The sequence below is a fragment of the Heterodontus francisci genome, chromosome 30 (genome assembly GCF_036365525.1).
Source record: "Heterodontus francisci isolate sHetFra1 chromosome 30, sHetFra1.hap1, whole genome shotgun sequence".
NCBI classification, from domain to species: domain Eukaryota; kingdom Metazoa; phylum Chordata; class Chondrichthyes; order Heterodontiformes; family Heterodontidae; genus Heterodontus; species Heterodontus francisci.
This window is the reverse complement of record NC_090400.1, coordinates 2,307,617-2,321,017: the sequence shown is the minus strand read 5'-3', so window position 1 is coordinate 2,321,017 and position 13,401 is coordinate 2,307,617. Positions and strand designations below refer to the sequence as shown.

The following is a 13,401-nucleotide window of genomic DNA, read 5'->3' as shown; positions in this document are numbered from 1 at the left end:
TAATGAGTTGGTTTTAAGCCCATGTGAGGTCCCTGAGATTTCCTCTAGGCCTTTGCTCTTGTTGGAAGTACGAAGTAAGATTGTTGGATTTAATTAGCTCCGGGCTTGACCTCTGGTCATGGGAGTCTGCAGTGGGTAGGTACACACTGACCTCACTTTCAGTGTTCTGGTGTGTCATACAAGTGCTGCTCATTTTAGGGTATTTTTGTCTCCCTTTTCTCTTGGCTGTGGGGTGGGTCCCTTTGCTAATCTCCCCCATGTCCTCTGGGACATTCCTGCTCATAGGTATTTGGCCATATTCCACTGCACTCCCTTGCAGCACTTCGACTAGGTAAGGCATCATCCTTACTGTTGGTTTGCCCTTTTAGGGACTTTCTTTGTCGCTGCAGGTTTCTGCAAATGCTGTTAGTAACTCTGGTAGGGTGCTTCTTTTGCCTGCATTTATATAGGAGCGTGTGGGGTCTAGTTTTTTCATCACTTCAGGGTTAGCTGACCGGACAGTAGGTCATCCCTGCCCTTTTCATCCCTTTGCTCCCTAACTCTCTGCCAGACCTGTGCTTGTCTGTCCCCTTTTGTTCTCAGCAGGAGTCCCTCACAATTCACCAGCCCTCTGCTGGAGGGTCCTCCAAACGCCGGTATAGGAATTAGGGGGGGCAGGTTTTACTGCCGTTTGGGGCTTCCTCACAACCTGGCACATGTGGCAAGTTCTTCAGAACTCAACCACATTTTTGTGGTGTTAAGGCCAGTCAAAATGCTGTCTTATGCAGGTTTTGTTTTTTTGTACAACGACATGTACAGCCATTGTAAGCTCATGGGCCATTCTTAATATTTCTCTCTGGTACCTTGGCGGCACCACTATCTAGTGAACTACTGTCCAATCTTTGTCCTCTGGTCTGTGAGGAAGTCTCCATTTCCTCATCAGCACCTCATTCTTTACATAGTAGAAATCAGGGCCCTCTGCTTCAACTTTAGTTTGGATAGCCTGTGCTATCGTCCTTAATACTGGGTCGGCTTGCTGAGCCTCAACTAGGGGAGATTTGTTTAACCCATTCCCTGGATCCTCTAACTCCCCAGAGAAAGTTTCAGACAACCAGACCTCATGGTCATCTGCCTGCAGTGCCAGTTCAGTCTCCTCTGGTGGAGCTGGTTTGGTCATGGCCCGAGTTACTACACGATCAGGAGAAATGCAGGGCACCGTCTCCTGCCACTGCCCTGTCTCTCTGACCTCCTTTGGTATCTCTATCACTACTGAGGAAGCTACCATCTTTGCCCCCGCCAGATCATTACCTTGGAGCAAGTCAACCCCGTCCATAAACAAACTAGGGACCATCCCTACGGTCACTGGTCCCGAAACTAGGTCGCACACCAGGTGGTCCTGATGTGAAGGTAAGAACAGGGCTGTGTTCTCGCACCCACACTTTTTGGGATTTTCTTCTCCCTGCTGCTTTCACATGCGTTCAAATCCTCTGAAGAAGGAATTTTCCTCCACACAAGATCAGGGGGCAGGTTGTTCAACCTTGCCCGTCTAAGAGCGAAGTCCAAAGTACGGAAAGTCCTCATCAGAGAACTCCTCTTTGCTGACGATGCTGCTTTAACATCTCACACTGAAGAGTGCCTGCAGAGTCTCATCGACAGGTTTGCGTCTGCCTGCAATGAATTTGGCCTAACCATCAGCCTCAAGAAAACGAACATCATGGGGCAGGACGTCAGAAATGCTCCATCCATCAATATTGGTGACCACGCTCTGGAAGTGGTTCAAGAGTTCACCTACCTAGGCTCAACTATCACCAGTAACCTGTCTCTAGATGCAGAAATCAACAAGCGCATGGGTAAGGCTTCCACTGCTATGTCCAGACTGGCCAAGAGAGTGTGGGAAAATGGCGCACTGACACGGAACACAAAAGTCCGAGTGTATCAGGCCTGTGTCCTCAGTACCTTGCTCTACAGCAGCGAGGCCTGGACAACGTATGCCAGCCAAGAGCGACGTCTCAATTCATTCCATCTTCGCTGCCTTCGGAGAATACTTGGCATCAGGTGGCAGGACTATATCTCCAACACAGAAGTCCTTGAAGCGGCCAACACCCCCAGCTTATACACACTACTGAGTCAGCGGCGCTTGAGATGGCTTGGCCATGTGAGTCGTATGGAAGATGGCAGGATCCCCAAAGACACATTGTACAGCGAGCTCGCCACTGGTATCAGACCCACCGGCCGTCCATGTCTCCGCTATGGAGACGTCTGCAAACGCGACATGAAATCGTGTGACATTGATCACAAGTCGTGGGAGTCAGTTGCCAGCATTCGCCAGAGCTGGCGGGCAGCCATAAAGACAGGGCTAAATTGTGGCGAGTCGAAGAGACTTAGTAGTTGGCAGGAAAAAAGACAGAGGCGCAAGGGGAGAGCCAACTGTGCAACAGCCCCGACAAACAAATTTCTCTGCAGCACCTGTGGAAGAGCCTGTCACTCCAGAATTGGCCTTTATAGCCACTCCAGGCGCTGCTTCACAAACCACTGACCACCTCCAGGCGCGTATCCATTGTCTCTCGAGATAAGGAGGCCCAAAAGACACCGCCCTCCAATACCATTCACTACCACCCCTTGCAATCACTGCACTCTCTGGGGGAAAGGTCATGCCTTTTCCCAGCAAAAGAGGTCTGATGGCCCCTGCATCCCTGAGTATGACAATGGGCTTGCTTGCCCTACTCAAGGGGTAGGGGGTTACTCTCCTTTCAGACACAAAATCCTGATAGCCTTCAGGGATCGCATTAAATTTGCCTGCACCCACAGCAGTATTTTTTCTGGGTCTTACTGCTGTTGCAGTTAAAGCCACAGCCTGCTCTGCTGTGCTTTCCATCAGGGCCCCTTCTCCTGCACTGGGCAGGCGTGCCCTGAGTAACCCTACAGGCTTTCCCCTGTAGTTTCCAGCAGTCAGCTCAGAGGTGACCTGCCTTGTTACAATGGAAACACACAGATCTCTGGGTCTCACTCCTGCTTTCAGCACTGTCTTTTTTGGCTTGAGGAGAGCCCCCTGTGTGTCCAGCCTTCCATTCTCTCCCAGGACTGTTTGGGCTCCTATCACCTTCCCACCCTTTGTCCTTTTCGGTTTTGGGGGGGGTGACTAGGAAAGGGTTTTCCTTGGGGAACTGACTTGTATATGAGAGCAAACTCATCAGCCAGAACTGTGGCTTGCCTCGCTCTGTGCACTTTTTGTTCCTTCATATGGGTCTTTAGAGGGAGAGGGAGAGAGTTTTTAAATTTTTACTCAATTCATAATCCGAAGAACTTTCATCTGGTAACATGAATAAACCTCAAAGACTTTTCCTGTTAACCTGCTTTGTAGCTGTAGGGTCCAGCACTAAGCAGGCCATTTCAACTGTCTTGCAAGATTTTCAGATGTGACAAAAGTACTTCCCATCTCCCTCATTGAACTTTTGAATCAATTGGGAGAACTTTAAGAGCTCAGCACATGGCCCTGAGTTAAGTGTAGCCTCCATATTGGCCATGCTTTCACTGGGGTTACTCTGTCGCCCCCTAGCTAATTCAAGCAGCCGTAATTCTCTTTCCTCCTGCTTCTTCTGGAACATTCTCTCTCTCTCTCTGTCTTCCAATTCAAGTTTCCTCTGTTATAATTGTATTTTTGCTAACATTACCCTCTCTAAGTTGGACTCCATCCCTGTCTCTGACTCTTCAGGTTCGAGTAAAAAATGGATGGCCACAAGTCTTAGGATTTCGGATTTCTTAGCTTTGGCACGGAAAGTGGTCCCACATTACCCAGATACATTTCTCAACTCTTCCATAGATAGGGCCTTTAACTTACCCCAAGTTACTTCACCCTGGCTTGGGAAGGTACTGGCTTCGGAAGCAGACATGTTAGTATTCTAGCAACACAATCCACAAGAAAACCTCTGTTGAATTTTGGAAGGTCTAATACAGGTGGGAAGTATACAGTAAATGGCAGAACCCTTAGGAGTATTGACAGGCAAAGAGATCCGGGCATACAGGTCCACAGGTCACTGAAAGTGGCAATGCAGGTGGATCAGGTAGTCAAGAAGGCATACGGCATGCTTGCCTTCATTGGTCGGGGCATAGAGTATAAAAATTGGCAAGTCATGCTGCAGCTGTACAGAACTTTAGTTAGGCCACACTTAGAATATTGCGTGCAATTCTGGTCGCCACACTACCAGAAGGACGTGGAGGCTTTGGAGAGGGTACAGAAGAGGTTTACCAGGATGTTGCCTGGTCTGGAGGGTATTAGCTATGAGCTATGAGGAGGGGTTGGATATCTCAGATTGTTTTCACTGGAACGACGGAGGTGGAGAGGCGATATGATAGATGTTTACAAAGTTATGAGTGGCATGGACAGAGTGGATAGTCAGAAGCTTTTTCCCAGGGTGGAAGAGTCAGTTACTAGGGGACATAGGTTTAAGGTGCGAGGGGCAAAGTTTAGAGGGGATGTGCGAGGCAAGTTCTTTACACAGAGGGTGGTGAGTGCCTGGAACTTGCTGCTGGGGGAAGCAGGTACGATAGCAACGTTTAAGAGGCATCTTGACAAATACATGAATAGGATGGGAATAGAGGGATACAGTCCCCGGAAGTGCAGAAGGTTTTAGTTTAGACAGGCATCAGGATTGGCGCAGGCTTGGAAGGCCGAATGGCCTGTTCCTGTGCTGTACTGTTCTTTGTTTGAAGTGTCTTTTTTTTTTGATCGGGATCAATTTGGTTTTCCACTTTCAATTTCTTGTTTGAAGGGGAGTCAGGCTCCCCCTTCACCTCTTCTCTGGTTTGACCGCAACAGGGTTTATTCTTTTAACTCAGTGATTTAACTTACCACCCCCACCCCCCCCACTCAATGAGCACTTGCTCCTGCTACTCTAATATATTTGCAAATGAACCAATCAGACAGGTTTTCTTGAGATTAAACAAGAAATATGTAAGTTTATTAACCTTACCACTCTAAACCAATTAAAATTACTAAAATACGCGATACATCCATGATCACATTCACACGAGAGGCACACACAAATAGATTACAGAGGGGAAAAACAGAGTTGGGAGGTTGGAATCGAGTCCTTAATAAAAATGAATTTAAATACAGAAGTGCAGTCCCAGTATCCTTAGTTGAAATTGTAGTCTCGATGTCCTCGCTGGGTTCAGGCTTGGTTCTCAGGTTCCAGAAGGCAGAAGAGGGGCTTTATCTGTGTCCCCTGGTTGCTGGCTGTGCTGGGCTCTAGGTTTGCAGCTGAGGCCTCTCTGGGTCTTTGCTGGAGAGAGGGGGAGAGAGAGAGAGATTGCAACTCTCCTCCTGGCTTATAGTTACAGTCTCCTTCTGAGGCACAATTCACAAAGCTCCCAGAGTTACACAGGCAGTCATGTGATGTGACCACCTCTTTGTTTGAAACAGCATCTTCAGGAATGATCTTTGAAATTCAAGGCTGTTCAGACATACTTGGTAGGGGGGAGGGGTTGGCTCTTTCAAAGTCAATGGGTGTCGATGTCTTTTGATTATCAACATTGACAAAACCATTCTAGGTAAGAGAGCATCCCCATTGTTCCGGCTAGTCTGGATAATCACCTCTGTCTCCAGTCTGCCGTTGGCTTTTCATGTGCAAATTCATGGCCATCTTGGCTGCTAGCATTTCTGTTTTCTTTTAAAAATGATTTTTAACAATGTCCAATAAAAAGTCTCAGGCGATGAAATTAATATTTCCAGTTGGCATGTGGGGTTTCCATTACACTATGCGCAGCCTAGCGTAATCCATATTGCTGGCTGGCTGAATGCTCAACATGGGGCCTAGTAGTGTGCATGGCTAACACATGTCCCAACTCACCTGCACCTCTTAAAAGCAGCCTGCAACTCTTAAAGAGGAGCTGCACTCAGTGGAAGCAAGCTGCTACAATTTCTTGCAAGGAGAAGCTGAATAAATGGGGCACATGGGGAGAGAGAGAGGGCTCCCAGGTTCACAAGTGCAGCACTGAAGGCCTTAGTGATGGAGGTTGACAGCAGGAGTGAGGCCATGTTTCCGTGGGGGACCAGGAGACCCTCAAGGACCACCGTCCAAAGGGAATGAGAGCAGGTGACCAGGGAAGTGAACTCCCAGAGTGTGATCCTGAGGATCTGGCAGCAGTGTCGCAAGAAGTTCAATAACCTCATGTGGGCGGTCGAGGTCAGTGAATGTGTCTTTAAAGGACATCTCCTACCCACTTCACCAGCAACCTCTCACGCTACTCAATGTGCTACTCACCCAGCAGCAGTCAGGACTCAAGACCTCACATTCAGATGCTCCACCTCACCCTCACACACATAAAAATACTGTCAGCCTCTCGCAGCCTCCACATACCGCTTGCTATTCAGCTGTGGCAGGCACATCACGTAAACACAGTGCAACACTATCAGTGACATTCTTCTCCCTCTTTTGCAGGTCAAGGCCACACACAATCGCAGGGAACAGAGCAGAACAGGCACACCTGCCTCCCCTGAGCTCCATGAAGGATATGGTGCTCCACATCAATGGGACAATTGTGACAGAGCCAGTTGCATCCACTGTTGCTGATGGTATGTTCCTGCCTCATGCCCCTTCTCAACTCCCACCTCACCCTCATCCTGATAGCTGGCATGATGAACAAGATGCAGATTGTGTGACCATGGACCTCTTGCTTTCCACCCTACCCCACTTCACTCAATTCAACCCTCACCATTTCTTAAGAACTGCAATGACCTACTCCACAATGTTTCTGGTGGCAGCCCGGCTTTCATTCTAAACCCATTATCCTCACATGGCTGGATGGCAAAGTGCGTGGGGGGAGGGGTTCATCAGCCACATGTAGAGTGGCTATCCCTTGTCTCCAAGCAATCAGCCTCCAGTTCCTCATGGTGGCCCAAAGATGGTGGGAACAGCCTTAGGATGAAGGTGTCATGGCTGCTGCCAGCATTGTGGGCATTCGCCAGGATTATGGCTTGTGCATGGCTGCACACCAACTGCACCTTAATGGAGTGGTAGCACTTGCATTTCCTGCACATCTCCCCATTCCCATGTGGGATCCAGAGTCATGTGCGTGCAGTCGATGGCTCCCTGCACCATTGGGAATCCCACCATCCTGGCAAAGTCACATATTCACTCCTCTGCTTAGAGAGAAAATGATGAACTCACCTCTCCTCACATACAGGGCCTCCTTCACATCTTGGATGCAGTGACAGAAGGTGTACTGAGATATGTTTGTTATACTCCCTGCTCCCACCTGGAAGGATCTACTCTCATAGATGTTTAAATCAACAGTGACCTTAATGGCTACTGGCAGGGCCGACCGCGTCATGCTGTGAGGCTGCAGGTCCCATTGAAGTAGGTGGCACAGGTGATCCTCAGGCAGCTCAGGCATTGCCTCGAGGTGAGGTGAGGTGAAGGTAGGAGCAGCGTTCCCTGAAAACAAATGGCAGGTGTGGACTGCTGTGGAGAGCCCTCCTCCCTCTGTTCAGAGCTTCCCCTCTTTGCAGTCTCTCCTCCATTTGTCTGTCATGTCGGAGACCCAGAGACACTGCAAACCACAGCCCCCATACCTGTTGCAGCTTTTATGTGGACAGATCACTAGATCAATGCCTTTCCGGTATGCAGCAACATTCCCTGCCAAATCCAACAATTCACCACGACACCTTGTACGACCGAGGTGGGAGGAGTGTGCTGTCTTTCTCTACTTCCACTTCTCCATAGGTCACAACATTTATATAACTGTTTACCCAGTTACCGATATGGCCAATACACTGTTTTTTATTTCAGAATAAAATTCACCAACCAGGTTTCTTCAATAAAAAACAAAATTATTAATTTATTATGAAACAAGACTTATTCAGTAAAGATGCAAAGCAACAACACACAGATTGAAATATGAAAGTCCCCTTTTAAAATTAGCCATACACGCACACACACCCAGGTTAAAGAAAAAATAAAGAGGTTTTCTCTGCAGAGATCTCTTTACAAAAAAGACAAAACAAACTTTGGTCAAACACTTGTTAATCCTTGAAGGAAAAGCTCAAGATATGGAATGATATCAGTTCTCCCTTTATTGTGGCATCTCGCATATGCATAGACAGCTGTCACTGGGAACTTTTTTGGAGCAATTCTCTTCCAGTGATGTTGAGGATTTATCTGGCAGGCTTTGCAGGAGAAATTTAGCATCAGGGGTTTCAGCTATCACACTGGATTCTGGATAAAGGATGAGCTGGTGTCTTTTCTCAGCAAGGTGACATCCAACTGACTCAAAACAATATCCAAAACGAAACCATCTCTTGACCACCATAAATCTTGACATGTCACTTCTCTGGAAACAACTCCCTTTAGTCACCAAGGTTCTTACTGTTTCCTTAGCTGAAGACATGTGACTTCTAGTAAGTGTGTTTCTAAACCAAGTCCCAAAGTCTTTCCTGTGATCTTTTTAAAAATACAAAGTCCAGCATCTATGTAATCTCTTCAGTCCTCCAAAGGAATCCATTTCCACAATTTTAAAACACGAGTCCTCACAAAATATAAAAAAATGGAAGTACTTTCATAACAACCTCCAAAAACACTCCACAGTGCTTCTACAAACTTTCCAATAGCAGAACTAAATCAAACGCACCCCACCTGGAAGTTAGAATCCTGTCCCTTTGAATAGTGCTCGTAGAGGCTTCCTTGTGCAGCTGAACAGATCTTTAGCTGAGAGTGGTTGACGCAGACATTCACAGGACCTGTGCAGTCTAAGTTTGATGTCATGATGTGCCGGCATTGAGAGCTTGCGCCTGCATTCACATCTTTCCCAGCATGCCCTGCAACATCGGCTGTGCCAGAAGTGTCTGGAAGCATGTGTCATGAACCTGTGTCTTTTTTTCTCCTTGGGAAATATTGCACTGCGTCTTTAAGAGTGCAGAGAGATCAGTGCATCTTAAGAGATTTCTTCAGAAGCTCAGTGAGTAAAGGTGCATTCTGGTTGCTAAATTATAGCCACACAGAGACAGAGAACAGACATTCAATATATCAATTTTGACTTTGAAATTGGCTGGCAAAAACTGGTTTTATAGACACAGACAGACACAGGCTGTTCCGGCACATAAAGGAAAAAGGAGCGCTTTCTCTCTCAGCCTATTTAAACACTATTTAGTTTCTCCCAAACTTCTAAAAAGCGTCAAGCTAGATTAGTTCCTTAAAGAAATAACAAATTATTGATCTGTGTTTATCACTGGAAAAAAGAACGAGGGGATCGTTGTCTCTGTGACACCCTGGTCCACACCTCCATTACCCCCAACACCTCATCCCCTTCCCATGGCACCTTCCCCTGCAATCGCAGGAGCTGTAATACCTGCACTTTTACCTCCTCTCTCCTCACTATCCAAGGTCCCAAACACTCCCTTCAGGTGAAGCAGCGATTTACTTCTACTTCTTTCAATGTAGTATACTGTATTCACTGCTCACAATGTGGCGCAGTGGTTAGCACCGCAGCCTCACAACTCCAGCGACCCGGGTTCAATTCTGGGTACTGCCTGTGTGGAGTTTGCAAGTTCTCCCTGTGTCTGCGTGGGTTTCCTCCGGGTGCTCCGGTTTCCTCCCACATGCCAAAGACTTGCAGGTTGATAGGTAAATTGGCCATTGTAAATTGCCCCTAGTATAGGTAGGTTGTAGGGAAATATAGGGACAGGTGGGGATGTGGTAGAAATGTAGGATTAGTATAAATGGGTGGTTGATGGTTGGCACAGACTTGGTGGGCCGAAGGGCCTGATTCAGTGCTGTATCTCTAAACTAAACTAAACTAATGTGGTCTCCTCTACATCGGGGAGACCAAACGCAGATTGGGTAACTACTTTGCGGAACATCTCTGCTCAGTCCGAAAGCATGACCCCGAGCTTCTGGTTGCTGGCCATTTCACCGCCCCAACCCAACCCCGCTCTCATGCCCACATCTCTGTCCTGGGCTTGCTGCAGTGTTCCAGTGAACATCAACGCAAGCTCGAGGAACAGCATCTCATTTACCGATTAGGCACACTACAGCCTGCCGGACTGAACATTGAGTTCAATAATTTCAGAGCATGACAGCCACCCCCACCACCCCCACCTTTTTTTTTCAGTTTTTAAAATGTTTTATTTTATTTTGTTTTAGTTGCTTCATCACTCATTTTTCTTACCATGTGCCTGCCCACTGTTTTTTTCATGTTTGTGCTTTGAGCCAGGGCTGTTCATTTTTCTGTCCATTTTTCTGTCCATTAACACTCTCTCTGCACTAACGTTTTGTCTTTCGGCACACCATTAACATACTCTTTACCTTTGCCCCATGACCTTCTGGTCACTTATTCTCTGTGACCCTGTCCTATCAACACCTTGCCTTTTGTTATCTCTTGCCCCACCCCCACTTTATTTGCTTAAAACCTATTACATTTCTAACCTTTGCCAGTTCTGATGAAGGGTCACTGACCTGAAATGTTAACTCTGCTTCTCTCTCCACAGATGCTGCCAGACCTGCTCAGTATTTCTAGCATTTCTTGTTTTTATTTCAGATTTCCAGCGTCTGCAGTATTTTGCTTTTATTTGAGTTTAATACTACATCTGCTGAACTGAACTGTTGAACCCCTATCTCTGGAAGGATCTTCGGACCTTGGAAGACTGCAAGTGAACTTGGACTGTGTTGAATTAGAAGACCATTCGTTGGAAGTGTAATCTGCAAAGACTTTATTGTTTTTCTATTTTTTTGGGCAGCTAATTAAAAACCAAACTACTATTAGTTTGAATATCTGTATGCAAATGTGGGAGTTAGACTTCTTAAATAAGAAGTTAGAAGTTATAAAGTGTTTAAGATTTCAGTTTTTTTAAATAAATAGTTAATTTGTTGATAGCTAAAGATACCTGGTTTGGTTCGCTTCATTCGGGGATTACTAGATTGTTTCAGTTCAGCTGCTGCTTTCTTCAATTTGGAAAGCTTAAAGAAATATGATGTGACCTGTGGAGTGACAGGACTGAATTGACAGTGCGTTGCTCCCACCGCAATCAGAATCATATATTTTGATTGGGGGCTTTGTCCTGAGCAGTCGTAACATATATATATATATTAATTGGGGGCTCCTCCACGGTCGGATCATATTTTAATTGGGCTGCTCATGTCTGGGGGCTTTGTCCTGAGCGATCGTAACACATGCCATCTTGTGAGTTCAGGGCTTCCATAGCACTGGCACCAGCAACGATATAGAGCCCAATTTCACAGCAATATCTTTAGTCATCCAGGGAGCTCCAGCATTGGATGCCCTTTCTTTTGCCTCCCATGGGAATGCAACTCCTCCACACTCGAACCATCTCCTCTTTGAAGGTCTCCTATTTGTCAGTTACAGTTTTGTCTACCAATTTTGATCCTAATCCACCTGGGTCACATCTCTATTCAACTCACTGGAGTTTTCCCTCCTCCACTGAAGTATTTTTTATGCTTGATTATTCCTTGTCCTCTTTCATAACTATTCTAAACCTGATAATATGATCACTGTTTCCCAGATGCTCCCCCATTGAAATATGTTCCACTTGCCCCAGTTCTTTTTCCAGAACTTGATCCAGCACTGCTTACTTCCTCATTGGGGCTGGAAACACACTGATCAAGAAATTTCTCCAGTACACATTTCAGGAATTGCTCTCTCTCTCTCTCTCTCTCTGCCCTTTACACTATTACTATCTCTGTTTGTTGGGATAACTGAAGACTTCATTATCATTGCTCTGTAGATCTTGTATCTTTCTGTAAATTACCTGCACGTTTGCTCCTCTATCTCCTTCCACTATTTGGTGGTCTGTGGTATCCACCCAGTATGGTAATAGCTCCTCTGTTGTTCCTTAATTCTAACCAAATAAACTCTGTCTTTGACCCTCAGTTACAACATTCCTCTCCAGTGCTGTAATTGTTTCTTTGATCAATATGGCCACCCTCACTTCTTCTTTTCCTTCTCTTTCTCTTCTGTAGCCAAGAATATAATATGAGCCAGGTTTCTGTTATTGGCACTATATAAGGTCCATGTGGCAACTTGGGCCTGGAGCTCACCAACCTTATTTACCACACACAGTGCCTAAAAATGGGTGCCACAAGACCCAATTAACTCCCATAGAAACATACAGCACAGAAGGTGTCTGTGCTGGCTCTTTCATGTAACTTCTTGTTCCCCCGAAGTAACCAATCACACTCAAGATTATAGTGTGGTGGATCTGGCACTGACCTCTAGGTCCTGGTGGCCCCCTCAGTATGTACATGTGGTCCTCTTGTGGCTTTGGCTGCACAGCCGTGTCTGATGTCTCATTATCTGTAGGTAGCACTCGAGTAGCATCTGTAACATGCAGCTCAAACATCTGGAATGACAACACTGCTTAAGTTAGTATTTGGCATATAATGACTGGCTCTTCAAGGCTTGCTGCTTCCCAACAGTGACTCCTGTTGGAAGCAAAGGTGACTTTGAACCAATTATTCTTTTATTTACATTAGACAGAGCCAGCTGTCTTAGCTGGGTATGAAACATGCAGCAACCTAAAATATCCCAGACTATTTTCATTAACAATATTTCTTACCATTTACTGGATTGGATAGATTTTAAAGAATTAGCACATCTGGGCATGTTTCAGCCTTGGCTCAGTTGATAGCATTCTTACCCCTCTCAAGACCCAGTCCAAAGACTAGAGTTCATAATCTAGGCTGATACTCAGTACAGTACTGAGGGAGTGCTACACTGTCACAGTGGCCATTTTCCAATGAAACCTTAAACCAAGGCCCCATCAGCCCTCTCAGATTGATGTAAATGATCCCATGGCACTATTTTGAAGAAGAGCAGAGGAGTTATCCACAGTGTCCTTGTTATCTGGTCATTAACACATTGCTGTTTGTGGCAGCTTGCTGTCTGCAAATTGGCTGCTATGCTTCCTACATTACAACAGTGTCTACACTTCAAAAGTACTTCACATCCTGTGCTCCTGAATTACTTGGGTTTTTATGAGAATAAGTTTTCTCAAACTGCCACATCTGGCCATTATGTGGGACTTTGCTGTGCACAAGTAGGCTGCCATTTTTGTCAACATTACACTTTGGAATGTCACGAGGGGCTGAAAGGCAACGTGCAAATTCAAATTCTTTCTTGCTTTTCATCTGTTGTCAAAATTATTGTACATCAGGTCTTTGCCGCTTGTTTTAATGATAGTAAAGTCCAACATATCTAATGTGCCTTAGTTTTACAGGGAATATAATGCTGAATAGAAAAAAATATTGAAATAGTTTAAATCTTCTGTGAGGTCTTTGCAAAATTCATGGTGCAGTAAAACTGAAGCAAGTGCTGTCTGAGTACTGTTAGTGGAAGTGTAGCAGGGCAGCACTTGCACCCATCACTCCAGGAAACTGCCAAGAGCTGCCTGACACCTTCAAAACATAGGCA

General features: G+C 46.0%; 1 protein-coding gene across 3 annotated transcripts in view; it reads right to left on the bottom strand.

Moving 5' to 3' along the window:
• Positions 1-13,401, bottom strand: part of LOC137346457 (collagen alpha-1(XXVI) chain) — a 564,356-nt gene that overhangs the window by 117,047 nt on the left and 433,908 nt on the right. For all 3 annotated transcript variants that reach the window (XM_068009905.1, XM_068009907.1, XM_068009906.1), the window contains exon 5: positions 12,202-12,331. In XM_068009905.1, the coding sequence (XP_067866006.1) occupies positions 12,202-12,331 (130 nt within the window). The remainder of the gene's footprint in view (positions 1-12,201; positions 12,332-13,401) is intronic.